The sequence below is a fragment of the Anomaloglossus baeobatrachus genome, chromosome 4 (assembly GCF_048569485.1).
Source record: "Anomaloglossus baeobatrachus isolate aAnoBae1 chromosome 4, aAnoBae1.hap1, whole genome shotgun sequence".
Lineage (NCBI taxonomy): Eukaryota > Metazoa > Chordata > Amphibia > Anura > Aromobatidae > Anomaloglossus > Anomaloglossus baeobatrachus.
Genome location: NC_134356.1, coordinates 186,322,814 through 186,350,394, shown reverse-complemented (window position 1 = coordinate 186,350,394; position 27,581 = coordinate 186,322,814). Strand labels below are relative to the sequence as shown.

The following is a 27,581-nucleotide window of genomic DNA, read 5'->3' as shown; positions in this document are numbered from 1 at the left end:
TCGCATCTGTCGTGACCACTGCCCAGGATGGGGGCAGGAAGGATCTTCCCTGAGACAATGAGGTGGGAAGGAGCCACCATTGTAGAGAGTCCTTGGCCGTCTGGGAAAGAGAGACTTTCCTGTCCAGTGACGTTGACTTCCCGTCCCATTGGCGGAGAATGTCCCATTGAAGTGGACGCAGATGAAACTGCGCAAAGGGAACTGCTTCCATGGCTGCCACCATCTTCCCGAGGAAGTGCATGAGGCGCCGTAAGGGGTGCGACTGGCCCTGAAGGAGGGATTGCACCCCTGTCTGTAGTGACCGCTGCTTGTTCAGCGGAAGCTTCACTCTCGCTGCTCGAGTATGGAACTCCATGCCAAGATACGTTAGTGACTGTGTCGGAGACAGATTCGACTTTGGACAGTTGATGATCCATCCGAACGTCTGTAGAGTCTCCAGTGTAGCATGTAGACTGAGTTGGCATGCCTCTTGAGAGGGTGCCTTGACAAGTAGATCGTCTAGGTAAGGGATCACCAAGTGTCCCTGAGAGTGCAAGACCGCTACCACTGCCGCCATGACCTTGGTGAAAACCCGTGGGGCTGTCGCCAGACCGAATGGCAGAGCTACGAACTGAAGATGTTCGTTTCCTATCACAAAACGTAGAAAACGTTGATGTTCTGTAGCAATTGGCACGTGGAGATAAGCATCTTTGATGTCTATTGAGGCAAGGAAGTCTCCTTGAGACATTGAGGCCACGACAGAGCGGAGGGTTTCCATCCGGAACCGCCTGGCGTGCACATGTTTGTTGAGCAGCTTTAGATCCAGAACAGGACGGAACGAGCCGTCCTTTTTTGGAACCACAAAGAGATTGGAGTAAAACCCTCTCCCTTGTTCCTGAGACGGTACAGGAACCACTACTCCTTCCGCTCTTAGGGAGTCCACCGCCTGCAGCAGGGCATCTGCTCGGTCTGGATGTGGGGAGGTTCTGAAGAACCGAGCTGGAGGACGAGAACTGAACTCGATTCTGTACCCGCGAGACAAAATGTCTGTCACCCACCGGTCTTTGACCTGTGACATCCAAATGTCGGAAAAGCGGGAGAGCCTGCCCCCGACCGGAGATGCGGAGGGGGGGAGCTGGAAGTCATGAGGTAGCCGCTTTGGAAGCGGTTCCTCCATTTGCTTTCTTGGGGCGCGCGTGAGCCCGCCAGGAATCTGAGCTTCTTTGCGTCCTCTGAGTCCCTTTGGACGAGGAGAATTGTGTCTTGCCCGAACCTCGAAAGGACTGAAACTTCTGCTGCCATCTTTTCTGCTGAGGTTTGCTTGATCTGGGCTGGGGCAAAGAAGAGTCTTTACCCTTGGACTGTTTAATGATGTCAGCCAATGGCTCGCCAAACAGTCTATCTCTAGATAAAGGCAGGCTGGTTAAACATTTTTTGGAACCAGCATCTGCTTTCCAGTCCTTTAACCACAAGGCTCTGCGCAAAACTACCGAATTGGCGGACGCCATTGAGGTGCGGCTGGTAGATTCTAGGACCGCATTGATAGCGTAAGACGCAAACGCGGACATCTGCGAGGTAAGGGACGCCACTTGCGGCACCGCTGGATGTAAGATAGCATCCACTTTTGCTAACCCTGCTGAAATAGCTTGGAGTGCCCATACGGCTGCGAATGCTGGAGCAAACGACGCGCCGATAGCTTCATAGACAGATTTTAACCAGAGGTCCATCTGTCTGTCATTGGCATCCTTAAGTGAAGCGCCATCCTCCACTGCAACTATGGATCTAGCTGCAAGTTTGGAAATCGGGGGGTCAACTTTTGGACACTGGGTCCAGCGCTTGACCACATCAGGGGGGAAAGGAAAACGTGTATCCTTAGAACGTTTAGAGAAACGCCTTTCTGGATGAGCGTCGTGTTTCTGGATTGACTCTCTGAAGTCAGAGTGATCCAAGAAAGCACTTAATTTACGCTTGGGATAGAGAAAACGAAACTTCTCCTGCTCTGCAGCTGCCTCCTCTGCTGAAGGAGCTGGGGGAGAAATATCTAACAGTCTATTGATGGCTGATATAAGATCGTTTACCATGGCGTCCCCATCCGGGGTATCCAGATTGAGAGGGGTTCCAGGATAAGACTCCTGATCACTCTCATCAGACGCATCACAGAGCGACTGATTGCGCTGAGACCCTGAGCAGTGTGATGACGTTGAGGGTCTTTCCCAGCGAGCTCGCTTAGGGTGGCTGGGGCTATCATCTGAGTCATAATACTCAGCCTGTGAAGCCGGGGACCCCCTTGCAGTCTGGATTAAATCCAACTGAGGGGGATTAGAGGACAGAGACCTCGCCGTGTCCATAGACTGAGCCCCAGGCATGGATTGCAAAGTTTCAAGGATTTTTGCCATAGTCACAGACATATTATCAGCAAAAACTGCAAAGTCTGTCCCTGACACCGGGGCAGGACTTACAGGCGTCTCAGCCTGGGTCACTATCTCTCCTGACTCCGGCTGGCGAAGCAGCACCGGATCTGAGCATTGCACACAATGGGGGTCCTTGGAGCCTGCTGGTAGAGCAGCCCCACATGCAGCACACGCAGTGTACACAGCCCTAGCCTTGGCAGCCTTGCGTTTTGTGGATGACATGTTGCTGCCTCCTCAGAGTGATCTGGGTATACAGCCAGGAAGCGACCTCACAGTGCAAGAAATAACTAAATATATATATATGTCCAGTGACACAGTACACTAATACACACTGAGGCACTAGAGGGGCCAGCTGAAAAGCCGCTTACCGCCCGCTTAAGAGCGGGTGTGTGATCTCCAAAGCCCCCTAGTCCAGGTCTCCCAGAGCCTTGCGTCCTTCCTCCAGCCAGACATGCATGTAATGGCTGCCGGCGTCCTGAGAGAGGAGGGGGGGCGGGCCCTGGGCGTTCCTGACTAAGAGCGGGAAGCCTGCTTCCCTCTGTGCCTAGTGAGAGGGCTGGAGCATGTAAATCAGGCTCCAGCCCTCGTCGCTGCCGTGAAACAGCGTCTCTCCCCTACCCTGATTGACAGGGTGGGGGCGGGAACGAATCGGAGCTGCCGGCGTCCTAGGCCGCAAAAGCCGGGGACTAGATTTATAAACGCCACCGCCGTAAAAGCGCGGTCGGCGTGTCCCCGGCGAACTAAAAGTCACAGCAGCGCCGCCGGTCCAGCGGGGGTCGGCGCTGCGTTCCCACAACACAGAAAAAAGTCCCCCAGTTAAACTGTAGGAACACTAGCTCTAGCGTTACGGTCCCCGGCGCACTACAACACCCAGCCAGCCCGGAGTGTGTCTGTGCCTGCCGGGGACACAGAGTACCTGTATGATGCAGGGCCTTGTCCCTGATGGTACTCCTGCTCGGCATCCACCAGGTGCTATGGGTCTGTGGATGGAGCCCGGCGTCAGAGCTTTGAGGCCGGCAGGATCCCACTTCCACAGAGCCCTACAAGGGGATGTGGAAGGAAAACAGCATGTGGGGCTCCAGCCCCTGTACCAGCAATAGGTACCTCAACCTTACAACACCATCTACGGGTGAGAAGGGAGCATGCTGGGAACCCTATATGGGCCCTCTTTTCTTCCATCCGAAATAGTCAGCAGCTACTGCTGACTAAAATCTGTGGAGCTATGCATGGAATGTCTGACCTCCTTCGCACAAAGCTTGAAAACTGGAGTACCCGTGATACCACGGGGGGGGTATAGCCAGAAGGGGAGGGGCCTTGCACTTTTTAGTGTAGTGCTTTGTGTGGCCTCCGGAGGGCAGTAGCTATACCCCAATCGTCTGGGTCTCCCAATAGAGCGCTGAAGAAAGGAACATTTTTCTTCTTTAACCAAGTTTGCAGGGCACTCCTACCATTTTCTACAGAAGAAACCTGGATATTGTGTTTCCTATAGTCACTGCATAGGCATACATTAATACATAAGGAGAGATTTTAAGCTTATGGTAAAGTAATCTCTACTAGGTCTCAACTCACAATATTTTTTGTCATCCTCTAATCCTCTCTTATGTGGAGGCTCCTGAATGATTTTGTCAACATCGGCTCTACCAATGAGATCTTCCGGCCGGTCCCACATAGAGAGCCGCGTAGTGGGATTGTAGAAGAAGACTCGTTCATCGCCGGTCCACACCACACACCTAAAGACAGAAAAGTTACAGGTAAACAATAAGAAAAGGATCAATGGCAGCAAATTAACCAGATTAAATGCCCTGTCACACACAGTGATAAATCTGCGGCAGATCTGTGGTTGCAGTGAACTTGTGGACAATCATTGCCAGGTTTGTGGCTGTGTACAAATGGAATAATATGTCCATGATTTCACTGCAACCACAGATCTGCCAAAGATTTATCTCTGTGTGTGATGGGGCCTTAACAGTCGTCAACCCAGGTATAACCCATACCTCAGACAACATGCTATTTAAGCATCATGACCCCAGATGCAGCAAGGGGCATTTATAGATAACGACAGATGAAGGATTGGATAACACGGATACACATTACCATTCTAGAAATGATCATAAGGTTCGGCGTACGTCCAGAGGCTAAGCATGTTTGCTATAATATTCATGTGATCACATTAAGAGCTCATTGTGCACCTACATCTGTCTAGGTATCAATTCATGGATAGCAAAGATTTTAAAAATGGTGCAGAATTATGAGATGTTTCTAGGCTTATTTTTATTGACTGATTAAAGGAGAATTCATCCCACCAACCCTGAAATTGTACTGGTTTTGCTCTTCTGGCCACCTGACTGCAGAGAGCTACAGAAGTCCCCAAACTGCCCTGCAGCGGCCCCGGGTGTACAGAGGAAAAACAGTGATGTGAAAGCGGCGCTACACTCATTTAATTACCCAATTCTTACGTGGCACTGCATTCCTTTCACGGTTTTACCTGGGGGTATATACTGCAGTCCGTGAGGGTCCCAAAGTTTGCCCTCACCCATCAAAAGTGATGGTATAGCCTGGTGATAAGTTTAAATGCTCTAATACCTTTAATGTACACACTAATGAAAATTTAAAACAAAAATGAAAATCTAGTTTTATGAAGCCAATACCATGCCTTCACTAAACAGGTATTAAAAATAAAAAAAGCTCTCTTCTGCCATTCATTTCAAACAAACTTGCGCAACCTCTACAACAGATTGTATTTCTGTATTTCACTTGGCCTATAAAAGCTGTAATTATGGCAGATAAGCTAACGGCTGAATATCCCATGTGTACAGAAGAGGTTTGCCAACATTTCCTACATTGAGTATGCAGACGTTGGCATATGAACAGGTTACTGGAGAAGGCAGCGACTTGGCCCTAGGCTATAAAATTAAGGCTGAGTTCACATGTCTAGTAATCATCCATAGGAAACAGACCCGGCAGAAATCCGTTCTTAGCAAGAAATAAAAATAAATAAATGATGGCAACAGGATCTGTTTTTTTTTTTTTTGAGCAATGGAGTCTATGGAAATCGGATCCATTACATAACCGTCTGTTGTTCTTCCATGTGAACTGTCCAGTAATCATCAATTTGAAACTGAACCAGTAAGCAAAAAATTGGATCCGTCTCAAATGGAAGAAAAACGGAGGGCTACTTTATGGACCTGTTTCAGTGTTAAACGGATCCAGCTGCAATCAGTTTTTGTTCTGCCAAGATAACCGCTTGCTGCTGGATCCGTGTCAGTTGGATGATTACTGGACATGTGAAGAGATTTTGTAATCTATGACATGTATGTATTATTTACTGGACTAGTCCTATCACTTCTTGGTCAGTGTCCAGCCTTTTATGTATAGCAGTGTGGGCGGAAGTTGACCCCAAATCTCATCTAAGCAGTGTTTCCACACTACAGGCAGGATTCGTGGCAGACAAAAAGGCCGTATCTATATTAAAACTTTAGTAACCATAGCACAAGTCCTGTAAAACCTAACATCAAGAGAAGTTTTTATATTAAATAAGTTTGTAGCAATATTACGAGCGCTTCGTGGATCTGAGGAAATGATAAAACAAGAGTCTTACCAAACACAAGCAAATAATGTAACAAAATGAAAGCCCTTGCCTGTATAGATGTAAAATCCAGGACTAACACAAATGTCCCTGCAAACATTGGCAAGAAAACAGGCTTTGGGGCATAAGTACCATGGAGTGCCAGGAATTGGTGTTGTAGCCACTGGCCGGGCTTTTTGGGCAGCTTTTTCCTCCTCAGTCATTTCTTCTTCTTTTGGCTCCTGATAAATAAAACAATATTGTGTTGATAAAAGATGCAACAAATAAGAAAAACCAACAGAAAAGTACAAGGGATCCAGTAACCCAAGTCAGTAGGTTACATTTCCATCTCCAGTTCAGCAGACCAATATATACCAGAAATAGAGAAGTCAACAGTGCTCCAATAAGGGCTCCTGAAGGTGAGTGAATAAAAGGATACAACTGATCACATTCTGGAGTAAAATCACACAAGTCATACTCTCAAACGCAAAAATAAGACAAATGTCGAATAAAAGTGTATAATGCAGTCAGAAAGTGTGGAGAAGTGGCATATCGATACATAAATAAGTCCAGAATAAACCTGAAATAGTAGATAAAGCATTGAGACTTTATTCTCAACGCATGTCAAAGTACAACTGGCTTCATCAGGAGTACCACAGCATTTTTAGTTGTTTTCTTGATCAAGAAGTTGATTGTAATGTGAAACGCGTTGACAAAATCACAATACCTGTCCCACTATTTCACGTTTATTCTGGACATCTTTATGTATTGAGATGCCAATAGCGTAGTATAGCCACTTCTCCACACTTTGATTTCCTTGATAGCTCTATCAACCTACGGTGCAGCAGATGGACCCTTTCTTTCTGAATCCTAAGTGTTGGGCTTTCTCACAACTCAAATAAAAAAAACACTATATACTGGAGAATGTCCTAAGTTGCACTAGTACTTTTAGCTTAACCCCTTAGCGACAGCTGATATGCATACACACAGCAATCGAGAATACACTAATAGCGACCATAAAAAAATCCTGTGGATGACAACTGTACATGACAGCTGACACCTGCGGGCATAGGTCTCAACCTGTTATGGAACCGATCAAGGCCAATCAACCCCTTAATAGGGATGGGCAAACCCGAACTGCAGAGTTTGGCGTCCGTACCGAACACATGGTGTTCGTGCACACGACCCCAAACATGAGTTTTCTGGGACGTTCGGGTTACACTTCAGGTCCAGGGACTGAGAAAAGAAAAGAAAAAAAAACGCATGTTATTAAAAAAAAAAACAAACATTCTGATCATACCTACAGGTCCCGCGACTCTTCCTGCAGACTGTCTCCCGGCGCTTCTGATTCCGCGTCCGTCCAATCATTGCTGTTCCCCCCCGGTAACACCTCTGGCTAAAAGGACCTGCCGTGACGTCATACCCATGTGACCAGTCACGTGTGAATGTTGTATTACTTCATTGGCTACAGACTGGTCATGGGAGTATGACGTCATCAAAAGTCCTGGTGCGCCGTGATACGAGTGCCATCACGTAACGGCGCACAATCTCCCGACGGCAGCGGGTCAGCTGCATGTATTTCCACAGGTGAGGCGCTGCTGGTCGGGAGAGTGGGGTGATGCAATGCGAGACGCAAGTGCAATCATCCCCTCACTGTGTATAGACATTGTCTGTCCAGAGCGATGTAGCAGACCTGACATGGCTCTCTGTGCTTCTCACTGTGTATACACTGTCTGTGCACAGTGATGAAGCTGACATTGCTGTTCTTGTGGATTACGTCGGACTAAGGATTTTTTTTTTATTATAATAAAGATGGAATCTCTAAAAAATTTTTTTTGTTTTATTTCTAATAAAAAAAAAAAAAAAAAAAAAAGAATTTTGTTACTTACCGTAAATTCTTTTTCTTATAGTTCCGTATTGGGAGACCCAGACCATGGGTGTTTAGCTTCTGCCTCCGGAGGACACACAAAGTACTACACTTAAAAGTGTAGCTCCTCCCTCTGAGCTTATACACCCCCTGGTAGCCAGTCCTAGCCAGTTTAGTGCAAAAGCTAAATGAGAATAGCCACCCACAAGTAGAACCGAGTAAGAACCGGAGACTCTGTCCACGACAACAGCCGGTGATAACACACGGAACAAGAAAATTGCCAACAGGCAACAGGGAGGGAGCTGGGTCTCCCAATACGGAACTATAAGAAAAAGAATTTACGGTAAGTAACAAAATTCTCTTTTTCTTTATCGTTCTTTTGGGAGACCCAGACCATGGGACGTTCCAAAGCTGTCCCTGGGTGGGAATAAACAGAAAAAACTAAGAAGTTGGCGGAGCCTAACTTCACAAGTGGGCGACAGCCGCCTGAAGGATGCATCTGCCCAAGCTCGCATCTGCCGAAGCATGAGCATGCACTTGGTAGTGCTTCGAAAAGGTATGCAGGCTAGTCCAAGTGAGTGGCAGCCTGACAGACTTGTTGAGCCGTAGCCTGGTGCCTAAAAGCCCAAGAGGCACCGACAGCTCTGGTCGAGTGTGCTTTGATCCCCGGCGGGGGAGGCACCCGAGTACTCTGGTAGGCGTCCGAAATGGTCGATCCAATCCAACGGGCCAAGGTCAGCTTAGAAGCAGAGACCCTTGCGCCGTCCTGTGGTTAGCACAAAAAGAGGTGCACAGCCTAAGCGCAGCGGTGTGAGACACATAGATCCGGAGAGCACGCACCAGATCTAGAGTATGCAGCGCTTTCTCAAAGCGATGAACAGGGGCCGGACAGAAGGAAGGCAAGGAAATATCCTGGTTAAGGTGGAAGGGAGAGACCACCTTAGGAAGAAAGTCCGGGGTCGGACAGAGAACCACCTTGTCTTGGTGAAAAAACAAAAAAGGTGACTCCGAGGAGAGCGCAGCCAAATTAGAGACTCTCCTGAGAGAAGTTATGGCAACTAGAAAGGCCACCTTTTAAGAAAGACGATACAAAGAAACCTCCCTAAGGGGCTTGAAAGGGGGTTTCTGCAATACGGTGAGGACCAAGTTAAGGTCCCAGGGATCCAAGGGCCGCCGATAAGGCGGAATGATGTGAGACGCACCTTGCATGAAGGTGCGGACCTGAGCCAGCCGGGCGAGACGCTGCTGGAACAGCACTGATAGAGCTGAGACTTGTCCCTTGAGAGAGTTGAGGGACAGTCCTAGCTGCAGACCGGACTGTAAAAAAAGACAGAAGGGTCGGCAACTAGCATGGCCAAGGAGAATGGCCGGAAGAGCGACACCAGGACAGGAAAATTTTCCAAGTCCTGTGATAGATCTTGACGGAGGAAGACTTACGGGCCCGAGTCATAGTGGAGATGACTTCAGGAGGAATACCAGAAGCCGTCAAAATCCAGGACTCAAGAGCCATGCCGTCAATTTGAGTGCCACAGAATTCGGGCGCAAAAACGGACCTTGCGAGAGCAGGTCTGGACGGTCCGGAAGATGCCACGGCATCTCCACGGACAGTTGGAGCAGGTCCGGATAGCAAGCTCGCCTGGGCCAGTCCGGTGCAATGAGGATGACTCGACGGCCCTCCATTCTGATCTTGCGCAGGACTCTGGGCAAGAGAGCTAGAGGGGGAAACACGTAGGACAGACGAAACTGGGACCAGTCTTGAACAAGAGTGTCCGCGGCGAAGGCCTGAGGATCGTGGGAGCAAGCCACGTAAACCGGAACCTTGTTGTTGTGACGGGATGCCATTAGGTCAACGTCCGGAGTGCCCCACTTGCGGCAGATTGACTGAAACACTGCCGGGTGCAGGGACCACTCGCCACCGTCCACGGATTGACGGCTGAGATAATATGCCTCCCAGTTTTCTACGCCAGGGATGTGGACTGCGGATATGGTGGACTTGGAGTCCTCCGCCCATTGAAGAATGCGATGGACCACCAACATTGCCAGGCGGCTGCGTGTCCCGCCTTGGTGATTGATGTAGGCAACCGCTGTCGCGTTGTCTGACTGGACTCGAATGTGCCTGCCCGCCAACAGGTGGTGAAAGGCAGGGAGAGCTAGAAGCACAGCTCTGATTTCCAGCACATTGAAAGGGTTGACTCGGACGGAGTCCAAGTGCCCTGTGCTCTGTGGTGGAGATGTACCGCTCCCCAGCCGGATAGGCTGGCATCCGTGGTGAGAATCATCCAGGACGGAGTCAGGAAGGAGCGCCCTTGGGACAGGGAGAGGGGTCGAAGCCACCACTGAAGAGAGCTCCTGGTCCGTGGCGACAGAGCCACTAACCTCTGTAAGGAGGAAGGCCGCTTGTCCCAACAGCGGAGAATGTCCAGCTGCAGAGGACGCAGATGGAACTGGGCAAAGGGAACCGCCTCCATGGAGGCCACCATTTGACTCAGCACCTGCATCAGACGCCTGAGGGTATAACGGCGGGGCCTCAGGAGAGAGCGCACCGCCAACCGGAGTGACAGCTGTTTGTCTAAGGGCAACTTCACAAGTGCCGGCAAAGTCTCGAACTGCATCCCTAGGTACGTGAGACTCTGGGTCGGAGTCAGAGTGGATTTGGGAAGATTGACAATCCACCCGAATTGGGCTAGGGTGGCGAGAGTGAGCGAAACACTCCGCTGACAGTCTGCGCTGGATGTACCCTTGACCAGAAGGTCGTCCAGATAAGGAAGCACTGCTAACCCCTGGAGGTGCAGGACCGCAATCACTGCCGCCATGACCTTGGTGAATACCCGAGGGGCCGTGGCTAACCCGAAGGGGAGAGCCACGAATTGGAAATGATCCTCTCCTATCGCAAAACGTAACCAACGCTGATGTGACACTGCGATTGGCACATGTAGATAGGCATCTCTGATGTCGATGGACGCCAGGAACTCCCCTTGGGTCATAGAGGCAATGACTGATCGCAGAGACTCCATGTGAAAATGCCGCACCCAGACATGCTTGTTGAGAAGCTTGAGATCCAGGATGGGCCGGAAGGAACAGTCCATTTTTGGAACTAGGAAGAGATTTGAGTAAAAACCTCTGAACCGTTCCTGAGCGGGAACTGAGACAATCACTCCGTTTGCCTGCAAGGACGCCACGGCCTGCGAGAAGGCGGCGGCCTTGGAGCAGGGGGGAGTTGAGAGAAAAAAAATCTGTTTGGAGGGCTGGAAGAGAATTCTATCCTGTAGCCGTGAGATATGATGTCTCTCACCCACTGATCGGAGACTTGCTTTAACCAAGCATCGCCGAAGTGGGAGAGCCTGCCACCGACTAAGGACGTGGCTGGAGCGGGCCGAGAGTCATGAGGAAGCTGCCTTAGTGGCAGAACCTCCTGCGGTCTTCTGCGGACGCGCTTTTGGGCGCCAGTTGGATTTCCGATCCTTGGCTGAGTTAGCGGACGAGGCGGAAGGCTTAGAGGATGACCAGTTGGAGGAACGAAAGGAACGAAACCTCGATTGATTCCTACCCTGGGCGGGTTTCCTGGTCTTGGTTTGTGGCATGGAAGTACTCTTCCCGCCAGTAGCTTCTTTAATGATTTCATCCAGCTGGTCACCAAACAGCCGTGAACCAGCAAAAGGGAGCCCAGCAAGAAACTTCTTGGAAGAAGCATCTGCCTTCCACTCTCGAAGCCACAAAATCCTGCGGATAACAAGAGAGTTAGCTGAAGCTACCGCAGTGATGTGAGCAGCCTCTAGCATGGCAGACATGGCATAGGATGAAAAAGCTGAAGCCTGAGCAGTTAAGGTAACCATCTCAGGCATAGATTCCTTGGTGAGGGAATGCATCTCCTCTAGAGAAGCAGAGATGGCTTTGAGAGTCCACACTGCTGCAAAAGTCGGGGAAAAAGATTTGGCCAGAAGGTCAATCTGACGGTCAGTGGAATCCTTAAGTGAGGTGCCGTCAGCCACCGACACAACGGTCCGGGCTGAAAGCCTAGACACCGGAGGGTCTACCTTTGGGGAGTGAGACCACTCCTTGACCACCTCAGGAGGAAATGGAAACCGGTCATCAGAACCACGCTTTGGAAAGCGTTTGTCAGGGCAGGCCCTGGGTTTGGTCACAGCGGTCTGAAAACTGGAGTGGTTAAAGAACACACTCTTCACTCTCTTAGGCGAGGTAAACTGATGTTTTTCTGCCAAAGAGAGTTGCTCCTCTGACACTGGCGGATTAAGATCCAGCACAGAATTAATAGAAAAGCAATCAAATCACTAAGATCTGAGTCACCCTCAGAGAAATCGATGGGATACATAGCCTCCGAGCCCTCAGTGAGGGCATCCTCCTCATCTTGAGAGTCAGCTCTTGAGACAGAGCCGTGGGATGGGGAGGGGGAGGAAACCCTGCGCCCTCTCTTAGAAGGACGGGGTCTGGGATGATGAATCCTCCGTGAGCTCCGATGGACGGAGGTCAGAGGATAGGAGTCCTCTGTCAAGAGTATTAGAGGCACCCTTAGAGGGGGGCTGATGCATATTCATCAAAGTCCTGGACAAAAGCCCCATGGACTCAGCAAATGACTGGGATATGGACCTAGAAAAGGACTCTACCCAGGCCGGGGGTTCAGCCACAGGTGCAGCAGCAGCCTGAGAGACCACTGGGGGTGAGACTCCAGGCTGTGGCACCGCCAAGTTAGAGCAACCATCACAGTGTGGATAAATGCTCGGCTCAGGCAGCAGGAGCTTACATGCAGTGCATGCAGAATAAAGCTTTGGAGCCTTGCTCCTTGTGTGAGACATGCTGCTGGAGTGGGGGCTTTGCAGAGAATGAACCCCAGGGAGAATATACAGAGGTCCACAACCGGAGACCGGCTGTGGTTTACCAGACCGCTGAGCGCGGTGTTGTGTGCCCTCCAGATCCCGAAGCCCGGTCCCCCAGTCGCAGCACCTTAGCAGAGATGCAGAATGCAGGATGTCCCAGAGCAGAGTGAACTCTGCCTGAGAAGAGGGCGTTCCTATAAAAGAGCGGGAACTGGAGGGCTATAGAGACCTGCAGGGAAGGAGGGACGCCCCAGCAGTGGGGAGTGTCCCTCCCCTGTGTAGAACGGCCGCCGGGAGGAGCCGAACCTGTCCCTCTGCATGAGTGACATGCGAGGCCAGGAAAATGAAACTAGGCCTCCAGCAAAGCCGGGGCCTAAATTTAAGCGGCGAGGCCGACAAGCAGGCACCATCGGCGCGGTTCTCAGGCAAAAGCTAGAGAACCCGCCGGAAAAGTTAAAACAATCACATACAGCATACTCTCCCCTTACAATAAAGAACCGGGACCCCCAACATAAACGTCTCAGGTACTTAGCTGCTGAGACGCAGGGCCATGTCCCTGGGGATGAGTGCTCCGGTCCAACAGAATCCTCAAGGGGCTGTGGATGGAGACCGGACTCCTGCCAGGCATGGAGACCGTGCTGGCTCCCACTTCAAGCCAGAGCCCAGAAGGGATGGTGAAGGAGCGCGGCATGTAAGGCTGCAGCCTTGTAAATCAACCTTAACAACACCGCCGACACAGTGGGGTGAAAAGGGACATGCCGGGAGTCCAGACATGGACCCGCTTTTCTTCAAACTCTTTCCAAAAGTCAAACAAATCAGATGAGAATGCATGTGTGGATGTATGCCTCCTGACTAGTGATGAGCGAGTACTAAAATGCTCGGGAGCTCGAGGCTCGGGCCGAGCATCTCAAAATACTCGTGTACTCGGCCCGAGCACCGAACCCAATGTTATCCTATGGGAGACCCGAGTATTATTCTGAAATGACCCCCGGCAGCATGTAGAAACCATAAAACTGTAAATTAAAAAAAAAAAAACGTGCGTGTGTGTAAGCGTGCATATATATATATATATATATATATATATATATATATATACACACATGCGGAGTGGAGTGCGGGAGGGGCCGTAGCCGAGCGGGGAAGTGTCGGGCTAAAGGCACGGTCACGCTGTGCGGGCCGGCCAATCACTGCAATTCCACAAGTAACAGGGCTGTGGCATTGCAGTGGTCTGCCAGCCAATCCCTGCATAAGGGATGGCTGTAAAAAGAGCGCCAACATGAAGACCACGAGTACAGCACGAGTATCGCGAGATTACTCGGTCCCCGCCGAGTAGCCCGAGTACATTGATACTCGTGCGAGTACCGAGTAGTAACAAGCATACTCGCTCATCACTACTCCTGACACAAAGCAATAAACTGGCTAGGACTGGCTACCAGGGGGTGTATAAGCTCAGAGGGAGGAGCTACACTTTTAAGTGTAGTACTTTGTGTGTCCTCCGGAGGCAGAAGCTAAACACGCATGGTCTGGGTCTCCCAAAGGAACGATAAAGAAAAATCTTTTTTTTTTTACAGTTTCCTAGACATTCATGGTGGCCATGTCTCATTTAGCGTGACACCATGAATTTCGTGCTTAGTACCATCTGAGAATACAAAGCTGGTATTAACCAGCGAGCCACCGTCATCACGGCCGCTGGACAAGTCGGGTAAAGCACCTGGAAATGGGACTAAGAAACAATGCGCCATTTCAAGGGGGGCTGCGGGCTACAGAGAATCCCAGCCCCCAGCTGCCTGGCTTTACCTGACTGGCAATCAAAATATGGCGGGAGCCCACGCATTTTTTTTTTTATTTAAAAAAAAAAAATATATATATATACACCGAGTTTCCCCGAAAGTAAGGCCCTGTCTTACATTAATTTTACCCCCAAAAGTCCCACCCTGCCTTACTTTCGGGGGAGGCCTTACATTGGAAAAAAAATGACAATCCTCCCCCCTGCAGCCTCCCCATTGTTTGAGAGTCCGGCATCCACCCCATCCTCCCCCCTGCAGCCTCCCCATACAGTGGTTCTGCCCCCCACTCTGCCACCACACACACTGACACATACGGTACCGGTACAGCCCCACACGGCACCCACACACATATCGTACCGGTACCGTACACACACACACACACACACACACACACACACACACACACAGAGAGCGTTTCGGAACTTACCGTTACTTTCCTTCTGTTTCGATCTCCTCTGCGGTGCCGGGCTGACGATTCAGATGCCGGGACGCTGGACCAATCGGAGCGAGCCTGCAGGCGGTGACGTCGCGGCTGATTTCGGCCAATCAGCTGCGAGCCGGCTGACTGGCCAATCGCAGCTCGAGCTGAGGGCCAATCAGCTGCGAGCCGGCTGACTGGCCAATCGCAGCTCGAGCTGAGGGCCAATCAGCTGCGAGCCGGCTGACTGGCCAATCGCAGCTCGAGCTGAGGGCCAATCAGCTGCGAGCCGGCTGACTGGCCAATCACAGCTCGAGCTGATGGCCAGCAGGGAGCCTTGCGGGGGCCATTCACCGGAGGCGGACCACGGGTGGCACGAGACTGGAGAAGGCCTGGATGGAGCGAGGGAACAGCGGCAAGTTCCTGTACTTTCCCCAGGGACCCCACCCATATGCGGCCATACTGTCCCCAGTGACCCCACCCATATGCGGCCTTACATTACGCCGCGACCACCACCCATAGGCGGTCTTACATTCCCCGGGCACCCTGCTACCCTGCCTTTCAATCGGGGGGTGCCCTACATTAACGGACCCCCCCGAAACCCCCATCCTGCCTTACTTTCGGGGGGGTCCTACTTTCGGGGAAACACGGTATGACTGGGCTTCCCTGTATTTTGATTGCCAGCCAAGGTAATGCCAGGGAGATGGGGCTGAGAGCCCATTTTTTTGTTATTTAAATAATTAAAAAAAAAAAAAAAAATTGCGTGGGTTCCTGCTTCCTTTTTGTGTATTGCTAGCTAAGGGTAATCCAAGCTGCAAATTGCAGTCCGCAGCCGCCCCAGAAAATGGCGCGTTCATAGAAGCGCCATCTTCTGGCGCTGTATCCAACTCTTCCAGCGGCCCTGATGCCGGGTGGCACGCTGGGTAATAAGGAGTTAATAGCAGCTTTGTTTTACCAGCTAGTATTAAACCAGAGATTCTTAATGTCAGGCAAGTTTGACCCGGCCACTAAGAATCTCCAATAAAAAGGGTTAAAAAAAGAAAAAGGCAACACACAGAAAAAAATATTTTATTTGGAAATAAATAGAGCTGTAGGGGGAAAAAAGCGCAATAGGGTCTTACCCGGAATGAGGGTAGAGAGACAGAAAGCGGTACACTCACTGGTAGGGTTGTGCAAGTCACAACTCCTTATGATCGCATGTGAGTGACTTTTTGCGGTTTAGCAGCGGCCCCGGAATGCAGTATATAAAATATATAGGTCAGGTAAAGAGAAAACCGGTTTAAATGCCGCGTGGTTTTTAGCGCGGCATTTAAACCGGTTTTCTCTTTACCTGACCTATATATTAAAAATAAATACACAGACACACTTAGGCACACTACCTTTATTACTCCCTCTCACACCTTCACGATCCTGGTATCCTGTCACCGATCTAGCTCTGCTATATCAGACAGCACAGGTGGGGATGCTGCTGCTCCATGCGCTGTGTAATCAAGCAGAGGTTGCGGGTTGGTAAGCGGTGACGTCACCGCTGTCACTATTGCCATAGTAACCTAACGAACGGGTTACTATAGCAACGGTCATCTGCGATCACCTGATTCCGGGCGCCGCTATTAATCACCGGCTGTGGCATTACAGTGTGTGGCAGCCAATCCCAGCACGTGGGCTGACTCTGTAAAGAACGTCAACATGCAGGGTGGGGGGGCAGGAGCCAAGCATGTGCACAAGCATCTCACCGGTACACGGCGCTCGCCAGGTGTACAGAGTGCAGAGATGCTCGGGCAAGCACCTTGTACCGGCGAGATGCACTGACAGTACGGGAACTTGCATGACGTCATAGCCATGTGACCGGTCTGTAACCAACTAGGTAATACAACATTCACACGTGACTGGTCACATGGCTTTGACGTCACGGAAGGTCCTATCGTCAGCGATGGTTACCGGGAGGGCACAGCGATGATTGGATGCAGAAGCGGCAGTTGACAGGGTCTGCAGGATGCGTCGCGGGACCTGTAAGTTTAATGACAATGTTTATCATTAACTATATTCTTTATTTTACAGCTCCCCCCGCCCCATCCCATAACTGAAACGTCCAAGTTCGGTGTTTGGACGCAAGTTCACGGTATTTTAGAACCCGAACTCTATCTTTACAAAACGTTCAGGCGAGGCTCCTGAACATCGGGGGGGTTCGCCAATCACTATAAGGCAATATGTTAGAGGAGAAATTATTATTTTTTCATTTCATTTTGCATCAATTCCTGTGTAGCACCTGAAGGGTTAACAAAATGTGCTGGAAGCAGTTCTGAAGTATTTCAGGGGTGCAGTTTCTAACATGGTGTAACTTTTAGGGGGTTTCCAGAATATTGGCCACATAAAGTCTATTTCAATCTGAATAGGTCCCGAAAGAAACAGGTTTGGTAAATCTCTTCAAAAAAATTAGATATTGCTGCTAAATTTGTAACCCTTCTAACACACTAAAATGTTTGAGAAATTGGTGTAGAAGATATACATGGGAAATATTTTGTACAGCATGCGTAACTGATTCAATTTTCATATCCTTAAAGTTTGAAAAGTGCGAAATTTCAACAGTTCTAGCAAAAATGCCAATATTGTCCCAAAAACGCAATAAATATCTACCTAAAGTTACCACTAACAAAGTACAATGTGTCACGCAAAAAAATAAATAAATCTCAGAATCACTGGGAAGTGTTCCAGAGTACTACTACAGAATTGCACTGGTCACGTTTCCAAAATTAGGCCTGGTCATGAAGGTGAAAATTCTCTTAGTCACTAAGGGGTTAATGCAGTCAGAAGACTAAATGATATGAACGAACACTCCAAAATCACATTGCCAATGACAGCTTGCATATGGCAGACAGAACTGTGTAGTGACATTTTTATTGAAGAGGTTATCTAGGTTTTTAGAATGGATGACCTACCCTTATGATAAGTCATCTTGAATTAATCAACAAGGGTCCACCTCTTGGCACCACAGTGAGTCTCCTGATTGAAAGGGCCACAATGCTTGTGCAAGCACACACGATGCAAGCAGAAGCCAATGTAAAAGCTGATGTGAACAAAAACAATAATAATAAAGTTTTATTTCTATAGCGCCAACATATTCCGCAGCGCTTTACAATTCAGAGGGGACATGTACAGACAATTTGAGACGATACAAAAAAAATAAATTCAGATACCAGGAGGAGTGAGGGCCCTGCTCATAAGCTTACAGTCTATGAGGAAATAGGGGAGGCACAAAAGGTGACTGGGTGGGGGGGTGAAAAGCTTGTCATATATGGTCCAGCCATGGATTTAATAGGGTATTCAAAACCAGCTGCATGAACCAGTCATCGGCCAGAATTTATATAGGTACAGGGGACAAGAATTGGAAGTAAATTTTATGTTATTAAGCGCAGAAAGGGACTAGATTAGATCTGGGCAGTGAGGTGATAGGCTAGTCTAAAGAAATGCGTTTTTAGGGCCCGCTTAAAAAAGGTGTGGATGTTGGGAATTAATCGGATTGCTCTTGGTAGTGTGTTCCAGAGCATAGGCGCAGCTCGTGAGAAATCTTGAAGACGGGAGTGTGAGGTTCGAATTGTTAAGGATGTCAGTCTTAGGTCATTAGCAGAGCGGAAGGCACGGGTGGGGTGATAGACAGATGAGGGAGGAGATGTAGAGTGGGCGGAAAAGTGGAGAGCTTTGTGAGTGAGAGTGATAAGTTTATGTTGGATTCTGTAACGGATAGGCAACCAGTGCAATGACTGGCAAAGAGCAGAGGCATCAGTGAAGCAGTTGCAGAGGAAAATGATCCTGGCTGCGGCATTCAGAATGGATTGGAGAGGGGACAGTTTAGTAACAGGGAGACCAATTAATAAAGAATTACAATAATCCAGGCGAGAATGAATGAGGGCAACAGTAAGGCTATGTGTCCACGGGAGAATGTAGCTGCGGATTTTTCTGCATCAAAATCCGCAGCTTTCCCGCAAAATCCGCACCTTTTTTTCCCAATTTTAAAGCCAAAATCCGGATGAAAATCCGCAACAATAATTGACATATTGCAGATATTTCCGGATCAAAATCCGCACGAAATCCGCTGCGGAAAAATCCGCAGCGTGGGCACAGCATTTCCAAAATGCCATAGAAATGGCTGGGAAGTGCCTGAGCTGCAGATTTTCGGGAAATCCGCGGCTTTTCCGCGGGAAATCCGCGGCAAAATCCGCGCATTTTCCGCAGCGTGGGCACATAGCCTAAGAGGTTTTGCAGAGTCAAGGGTAAGGTCGAATTCTAGAGATGTTTTTGAGGTGGAATTGACAAGAACGAGCAAGTGAACGAAAGTGGGGAGTGAAGGTGAGATTGGAGTCAAATATAACCCCAAGACAGCGGGCGTGCTGCTGGGTGCTGGGGCGTAATGGTCGAGCCACACACAGAAATGGTAATATTGGGTTTCGGAAGGTTAGGAGAGGGAGGAAACAGAAAAGTTCAGTTTTTGATAGGTTCAGTTTTAGATAAAGGGGGAACATGATGTTGGACACAGCGCCCAGGCAAATCGGTAGTATTTTGTAGTAGTACAGGGGTGATGTCAGGAGAAGATGTGTACAGTTGGGTGTCATCAGCATAGAGATGGTACTGGAAACCAAATCTACTGATCGTTTGTCCAATAGGGGCTGTGTATAGAGAGAACAGGAGGGGGCCTAGGACTGAACCCTGAGGAACCCCGACCGTAAGGGGAAGAGGAGAGGAAGAGGAGCCAGCAAAGGATACAGTGAATGAGCGGTCAGAGAGGTAAGAGGAGAGCCAAGAAAGAACGGTGTCCTTGAGCCCGATAGAGCGGAGCATAGTGAGGAGGAGCTGGTGATTCACAGTATCAAATGCAGCAGAGAGATCCAGGAGGATCAGCAGGGAGTAGTGACCATTAGATTTAGCTGTAAGTAGATCATTAGAGACTGCAGTAAGAGCAGTTTGAGTGGAATGTGAGGAGCGGAAACCGGACTGTAGAGGGTCAAGGAGAGAGTTATCTGACAGATAGCGAATTAGTCGGGAGTGGACCAGGCGTTCCAGGAGTTTTGAGATGAATGGGAGATTAGAGACAGGTCTGTAGTTAGCGGCACAATTTTGGTCCAGGGATGTTATTTTTAAATAATGGGTGTATGCTGGCATGTTTGAAGGAGGAGGGAAAGACACCAGAGGAGAGAGAGAGATTGAATATTTTAGTTAGGCGAGTGGTGACAGCTGGGATGACAAATTTAAGGAGATGTGAGGGAATAGGGTCACTGGTGCAGGTAGTAGGGCGAGGAGCCTGGTGACTTCTTCTGTGACTGGATCAAAGAGTGAAAGTGAGCTAATGAAGGAAATCAGAGAGGTCCAGACACCAGAATGACTCCCATGTTCTCAGACGCCAACACAATTCCCCTATACTCTTCAGTTTCAAGCAGATATGAGCAAACCTCTGGAAGTTCTGTTTGGCAGGTACAGTGGAACTTTAAAAAAAAAAAAAAAAAGATAAAAGAAAAAAAGCTTGGTCTGTGATCTTGACTTGATCCGAACCTCAAGAGAAAAGTGTAAATGGGCAGTTTGTGGCTCCTCCCACATGCTGCCAGCCATGAGCAGAACACTTCCGGGGATGGGATGGGGGGGAGATACAACAAGATGACTGTTCAGAAAAGGGACAGAGGGGGTGGAATGAGGCTGAGTTACAGGGGAACACCAGTGATTATTAAGACGGAATAAAGAAATATTGTCTTAATCTAGAGCAGTGGTCTCAAACATGTGGCCCCTCAAGCTGCTTCTTGTGGTCCGCAAGCACATGCACCAGGTAACGATCACAGCCGATGCAGGAGCCGCAGCAGTCAGCGCTTTATTTCAGATGTACGTTTTGCCGGCGATGAGCAGAATCAAGCCATCTCTGTACAACTATTACAATGGCAGCCGCAGCCAAGAGGCAAGCATCTGAAAAGTATGACCTCAGTTGCTCGACTCTGATTGGCCGGTGGCTGCCTTTGGAATAGTTGTAGAGAGAGCTTGACTCTGGACAGTGGCGGCAAAATGTTCATCTGAATTTCAGATGAAGTGCTGACAGCTGCGGCTCCTGCACCGGGTCCACGTTCCTAGGAAACGGAGAAGAGGTGAGAAGAAGGAAGTGCGCGCGTGTGCGTGTGTGTAATGACATGCTAAGGGACCAGAAAAAGGGACATTGCTACAAGAAGAGGACTTGCATGGGTGCATTAGTAAAAGAGGACAATGATGGGCACATTACTATAGGATGTACACAAGGTTGGGCACATTACTACAAGAAGGGGACAAGGATGGGCTAATTACTACAAGGGGAAAAAGGATGGGCACATTACTTCAAGAAGGGGAACAGAGTGGGCATATTACTAAAAGATGAGGACAAGGATGGGGACATTACTACAAGATGTTGGGCAAAACTATATGGTTCTAATTGTATACCTATATTACTTACAAGAAAGGAATAAAATGAAAGAAAAAAAATATTTTTTTTACATTTAACCAAAAAAAATGCACGTATGTTATAATAAATGAAAAATGTTCAAAAACGTGATCCATAAAAAAGGTGTATAAAAAAAAACAAAAACAAAAAACGGATTTTTGTGTACTCACCGTAAAATCGTTTTCTCTTAGCCATCATTGGGGGACACAGGACCATGGGTGTTTATGCTGCTTATCCATAGGAGGACACTAAGTAGATGCAAAAATGTTAGCTCCTCCCCTGCAGTATACACCCCCTGGCCCAGCCAAGCTACTTCAGTTTTAGTACACAAGCAGCAGGAGAACAAGTAACAAAAAACGTGAGTGAATACTCAAAACAAAAAAGTACTAAGACAGAAAAAAGCTAAGGCCCAACAGGGCAAAAGAGAGGGTGCTGTGTACCCCAATGATGGCTAAGAGAAAACGATTTTACGGTGAGTACACAAAAATCTGGTTTTCTCTGACGCCCTAAAGCAGTCCATGGGTGGGTAAACAAACAACGCAACCCAAGGACTAGGAACCAGTCCCAGATAGTGGAGTACCTATCTCAGTAGGCGCTCCTGACTATCGTTTGCACAATTTTCCTACCTAGGTTCGCCTCAGCCTGGGTATGGACTCGCTAATGCTTTGAAACAGTATGTAGGCAAGACCAGGTCGCAGCTTTACACCTCTGTTCCACTGAAGCCTGATGCCTAATGGCCCAAGAGGCGCCAACTGCTCGCGTGGAATGAGTCCGCAGCCCACTAGGAATGGGCTTGAGATGCAAGCAGTAGACCTAATGAATCGCAGAACGAATCCAGCGAGCCGGTGTTGCCTATGAAGCTGCCTCTCCTTTCTTAGGTCTTTCAGGAATGACGAACAAAGAGTCCATGTTCCTAAAGGGGCTGTCCTGAGTACGTAATATCTGAGAGCACTCACAAGGTCTAGCGAATATAGAAACCTTTCCACCCTATGGACTGGGTGTGGACAAAAGGAAGGCAGAACAATGTCCTTGTTCATATGAAACGGGGAAGTAACCTTCGGAAGAAAATCCGGAAGGGGGCGTAGAACCACCTTGTCCTGATGAAAGATCAGAAAGGGTTCGCGGCAAGAGTGCTGCCAGTTGCGAAACTTGTCTGATGGACGTAATCGCCACTAAGAATGTTACCTTCCAGGAGAGAAAAGCAAGAGAAGATTCCTTAAGAGGTTCAAAAAGGGACCTCTGGATACCGTCCAAAACGAGATTGAGGTCTCATGGGTCAAGCGACTGTTTATACAGGGAAACTAGATGGGAAACACCCTTGAGGAAAGTCTTGACTTGCGGATTGCAAGCTAGGCGGTATTGATAGAATATTGAGAGAGATGAAACCTGCCCCTTAAGGGAGCTGAGGGCCAACCCCCTTTGCAACCTGACTGCAAAAAAAAATAATATCAAGAATTCTGGGTATCGCCAGAGGCATAGGTTGGACATTAGATTCCCTACACTGGGAAAGGAAAGTTTTCCACATACGGTGGTAAATACGGGATGAAGGCCGGCTTTCGGGCACTGTACATGGTGGAGATGACCGCGGGAGAGAATCTCGCTCTTGTTAAAGTCCAGGTCTCAATGACCAGGTCGTCAGCTGCAGGGCTCTGGAGTTCTGATGGGAAATGGGCCCTTGGGTCAGCAGGTATGGGATGCTTACGAGGCACCATGAGCAATTGTACTAATTCGGCATACCAGGCACACCTGGGCTAGTCCGGTGCTATTAGTATCACCGGGACTCCTTCTGCCTTGATCTTCCGGATTACTCGCGCCGGCAGCAGGGGCAGAGGCGAAAAACCTGTAAGGTAGACGGAAGCGACTTCAGGAGACTAGAGCATCCACGCCGATGGACTGTGGATCACGTGACCTGGCTAAGAACGCGGGTACCTTTGCGTTCAACCTTGAGGCCATTAGATCCATGTCTGGTGAACCCCAGTGAGTGCAGATGTGTGGGAACACTTCTGGGTGGAGAAACCACTCTTTGGCGGCCAGGCCTTGGCGACTTAGAAGATCCGCCGCCCAGTTCTCTACTCCCGGTATGTGCAACGCTGAAAACACAGACCCCCGCCGATCGGCCGAGGTCAGGATCCTGAGGACCTCGAGATAAGCTGTCTTGCTGCTGGTACCTCCCTGCCGATTGACATAGGCCACAGCTGTTGCATTGTCCAATTGGACCCGAATCAAACGACCTGCTAGCAGAAGGGGGGAATGACCTGAGCGCCAGAAAGATCGCGCTCATTTTCAGGATGATTTCTGAGAAGGGAAGACTCCTGGGGCGTCCAACGTCCCCAAGCAGTGTGGAGCCAGTATGCTGCTCTCCAGACTAAGAGGCTGGCGTCCGTGGTCAGAAGTAGCCAGTCCACTTGGGGGAGAAAAAACTCCCTCTCGATATGGAAGAGGACTGAAGCCACCAGCAAAGCGCATACCTGACTGAAGGTGTCAAGTGAAAAGTTCATCCAAGGAAAAGGAGCTCTTGTCCCAGGCAGCTTGAAGCGCAAGCTGCAGTGGGCGGTGGTGTGGCTAAGCGGGCAGCACTGCCTCTATAGCAGCCGCTATCCTACTTAGCACTCTCATACTGAATCGTATGGAGCGAAAGGAGTATGTAGAAGGCAGTGTACCGCTTGTTGTAGAGCGGTCGCCTTGTCTTGAGGGAGAAATATCAAGCCCCGAAGGGTGTCCAGGGTCATGCCCAGGGAGGTGACGGATTTTGACGGGACCGGGGATGATTTGACTGGAGTCAGAAGCCGCCCTAAGCGTGATAGGGTGCCCACAGAGATCTGTACGCTGGTTGAGCCCTTGATGAGGAGGTCATCCAAGCAAGGCAGAACAGCCACTCATGGCGTGAAGGGCGCTCATGGCGGCCGCCATGACCTTAGTAGTGAAGACCCTTGGTGCTGTGGCAGAGCCGAGGGTAGGGCCACAAATGAAAAATAAAAAGTCCTGAACAGCGAAGCGGTGGAATTTTTGGTGAGCTGGAGCGATGGGTATGTGCAGGTAGGTGTCCTTGATAGCTAGGGAGGCAAGGAATTCTCCTTAGACCATAAAGGTAATGATGGACCCTAGGAATTCCATTTTGAATCTCCTTACGTGCAGATGTTTGCTCAGGTGTTAGAGGTCCAGGATGGGTCGAACTGACCCGTCCTTTTTTTGGGGACCACGAGAGGTTGGAATAGAAGGCCTTGAACCTCTCGCCGTCCGGAACAGGTACCATCACCCCCGCCGTTTGGAGGGAGTGGATCGATGAGGAGAAGGCCTCACGGTGTTTTGGAGCCTTTGGGGGGGGTTTGAGTCCGGAATTCAATGTGGTAACCAGAAGACACAAGGTATCGCACCCATTTGTGGTCTGAGGCGGCAGCCCAGATGGAGGAGGACAAGACTCCTCGGTTTTTGTCTAGACTGCCAGGACGAGGTGGACTCGGGGAGGGCTGAGAAGGTCGGGCCCTGCGTGTCTAGTAAAAAACATCCTGGGCTAGAGTTGGGGGGAGGGAGGTACTCTTTTCCTCCCGTGGCGTCAGACAAAAAAAAAAAAAAAAAAAAAAGCCTGTGCAGGTAGCAGCGTCGAGGGAGACCTGCATGAGGTACTCTGCCGCCGCAGCAATGTCAACTGTTACATCTGTGAGGGTCTGAGGGAAACTGGTAGTCCTGGTGTCTGTACGACCCACACGGAAGGGGAGAGGGACCCGCAGCCTCAAGGCGGAGCGATCGAGCTGCTCCACTTGTCTGTCGGGTCCTTGAAGGAGGATCCATCAAGTAAAAGACAGGAGGGTCCTTCAGGTAGGTGGAAGCCGGGTGAGGGTCCACCGAGGCCGGATCGGCCCAGCCCATAGAGACAGCTAAGCCAAAGGGGTACCGGGACTCCATGAGTTTACGGATACCGAAGCGGCGTCAAAAAACTTTTTTTTTTTTTGTTTGAGGTTTCTTCACCCTTTTAAAGGAGACCGCAGGGTCAGTAGTAGTGGATGAGAGATCTTCCACATGCAGAGTTTTGGTTGACTGCTGCAATAAGGGAGTCCATCGCAGCTTGATCGCTCGGGGAGGTTGAAACCAAGGAATCATCCCGGTACAAACAACATTCCCCTTCCTCCGGCTCCTCAGAGACCGGGGGAACATGTGGGAGAAACCCATCTGTGTACTGCAGAGGGAGAACCATGGGGGTCATGCCCTTTTTGTGATCTGCAACCGGTGAAGCAGGGGGCTGATTCTTATCAGAAGGACCCTCTATAGAGGTGTCATCAGGCTGCGTTCTGTCCAGGGGCCCCGAGGGGTGTGAGGACGATGTTTCATAGCCAGCACCAGGTTCTGGGAACTGTGCCCATTCCGGGGGACTGGGAGCCGTAGGCTCTGGGCTGGCAGCGGTTGCTGCGGTGGTAGTGGTGGGGAGCTACAGGGGTACCGGACTCACAGAAGGAAGAGGTGCTATCATCCCTTAGTAGCTCAGCATGGCAGGAGACATTAAAAGTCTTATAGTTGTTGCTGTAGTTGTGCAGGGAATAAAACATGTGACTGCAGCCTCTGGCTGATGAGCCACAAACTCTGATTGTAATGAGGGAGCAATGCTCTGCACAGCTAATGTGAGAAAACAAGTGAGGATATAAAACTCACCCAGAACCCTGATGGCCCCTCTCCCCTGCTCCTGTGTCCCAGTTCCTGTGGGAAGGAGGAAGCCAGCTCTGAGAGACTCCCACAGGCTCTGATCACAACAAGAGGGAGCAATGCTCTGCAGATCCTGTGTGAGGAGGGTTACGCGCGCTTTCGTGAGGGGGCGTGGCTTATCGAGTGCCGCAGGGGACGGGGCTTAGCTCTGACAAGAAAGCATGAGAAAATATAATAAACAAAAAAAAAATGGTGGGAAGGGACTCCCCTTCCCCCCACCAGCCCTGCAGAACAATGGTGGACAGAAAAAACTCTAAGTGTACCGCAGCTGCGGCTGCACTGAGTCCTGGGGGGCTCTCCCCTCCCCCCGCCACAGGTGGCATGCTATGCAAGTCTGCAATCAGCCCATGTGCATCCAGTCAGTGTGACCTTTGCTCCAATTTCGAGATTCTGACGCCTGCTGAGCCCGGTCACAGAGCGTGTATCAACTCAGACCCTGCCAGAGGGAGTGAGGAAGTTTTTCATCTACTCTGGGCTCTGAAAAATCGGTTGAGACCAGTTGTCCAGTGAGTAACAGCCCAGGATCCAGCATCGCAGGAGGGGGTACGGGGAGGCGACACTCTGCGTTCCCGCCTGTTGATGGTTTTGGGAAATCGGTCCCCGAAGGAAACCGTCGCCCTCTAAAAACAAAAAATTCTTGCTGCAGTAGTCTGCAGAGATGTGCCCCCTATAGACACTAAGCTAAAACTGGAGTAGCCTGGCTGGGCCAGTGGGTGCATACTGCAGGGGAGGAGCTAACATCTTTGAATCTACTTAGTGGCCTCCTAAGGATAAGCAGCATAACACCCATGGTCCTGTGTTCCCCAATGAGGCGTCAGAGAAATATTATATATATATATATATATATATATATATATATATATATATATATATATATATATATATATATATATATATATATATATATATATATATATATATATATATATATTATATGGTACCAATAAAAAAGGGAATTTTGTTTACTTACCGTAAATTCCTTTTCTTCTAGCTCCTATTGGGAGACCCAGACAATTGGGTGTATAGCTTCTGCCTCTGGAGGCCACACAAAGTATTACACTTTAAAAAGTGTAACCCCTCCCCTCTGCCTATACACCCTCCCGTGGACCACGGGCTCCTCAGTTTTGGTGCAAAAGCAGGAAGGAGAAAACTTGAAAATTGGTCAAGGGTAAATTCAATCCGAAGGATGTTCGGAGAACTGAAGACCATGAACCAAAAGAACAAATCAACATCAACAACATGTGTACACAAAAGAACAACCAGCCCGAAGGGCACAGGGGTGGGTGCTGGGTCTCCCAATAGGAGCTAGAAGAAAAGGAATTTACGGTAAGTAAACAAAATTCCCTTTTTCTTTGTCGCTCCATTGGGAGACCCAGACAATTGGGATGTCCAAGAGCAGTCCCTGGGTGGGTAAAACAATACCTCAATAAAAAGAGCCGAAAACGGCCCCCTCTTACAGGTGGGCAACCGCTGCCTGGAGGACTCGCCTACCTAGACTGGCGTCTGCCGAAGCATAGGTATGCACTTGATAGTGCTTCGTGAAAGTGTGCAGACTAGACCACGTAGCTGCCTGACACACCTG

The 27,581-nt window shown here is 49.5% G+C and overlaps 1 protein-coding gene across 1 annotated transcript in view; it reads right to left on the bottom strand.

Moving 5' to 3' along the window:
• Positions 1 to 27,581, bottom strand: part of TCERG1 (transcription elongation regulator 1) — a 219,069-nt gene that overhangs the window by 131,608 nt on the left and 59,880 nt on the right. Inside the window, exons 9-10 of the mRNA XM_075344605.1 lie at positions 6,109 to 6,197; positions 3,960 to 4,120 (exon numbers count right to left, since the gene is read on the bottom strand). Of these exons, the coding sequence (XP_075200720.1) occupies positions 3,960 to 4,120; positions 6,109 to 6,197 (250 nt within the window). The remainder of the gene's footprint in view (positions 1 to 3,959; positions 4,121 to 6,108; positions 6,198 to 27,581) is intronic.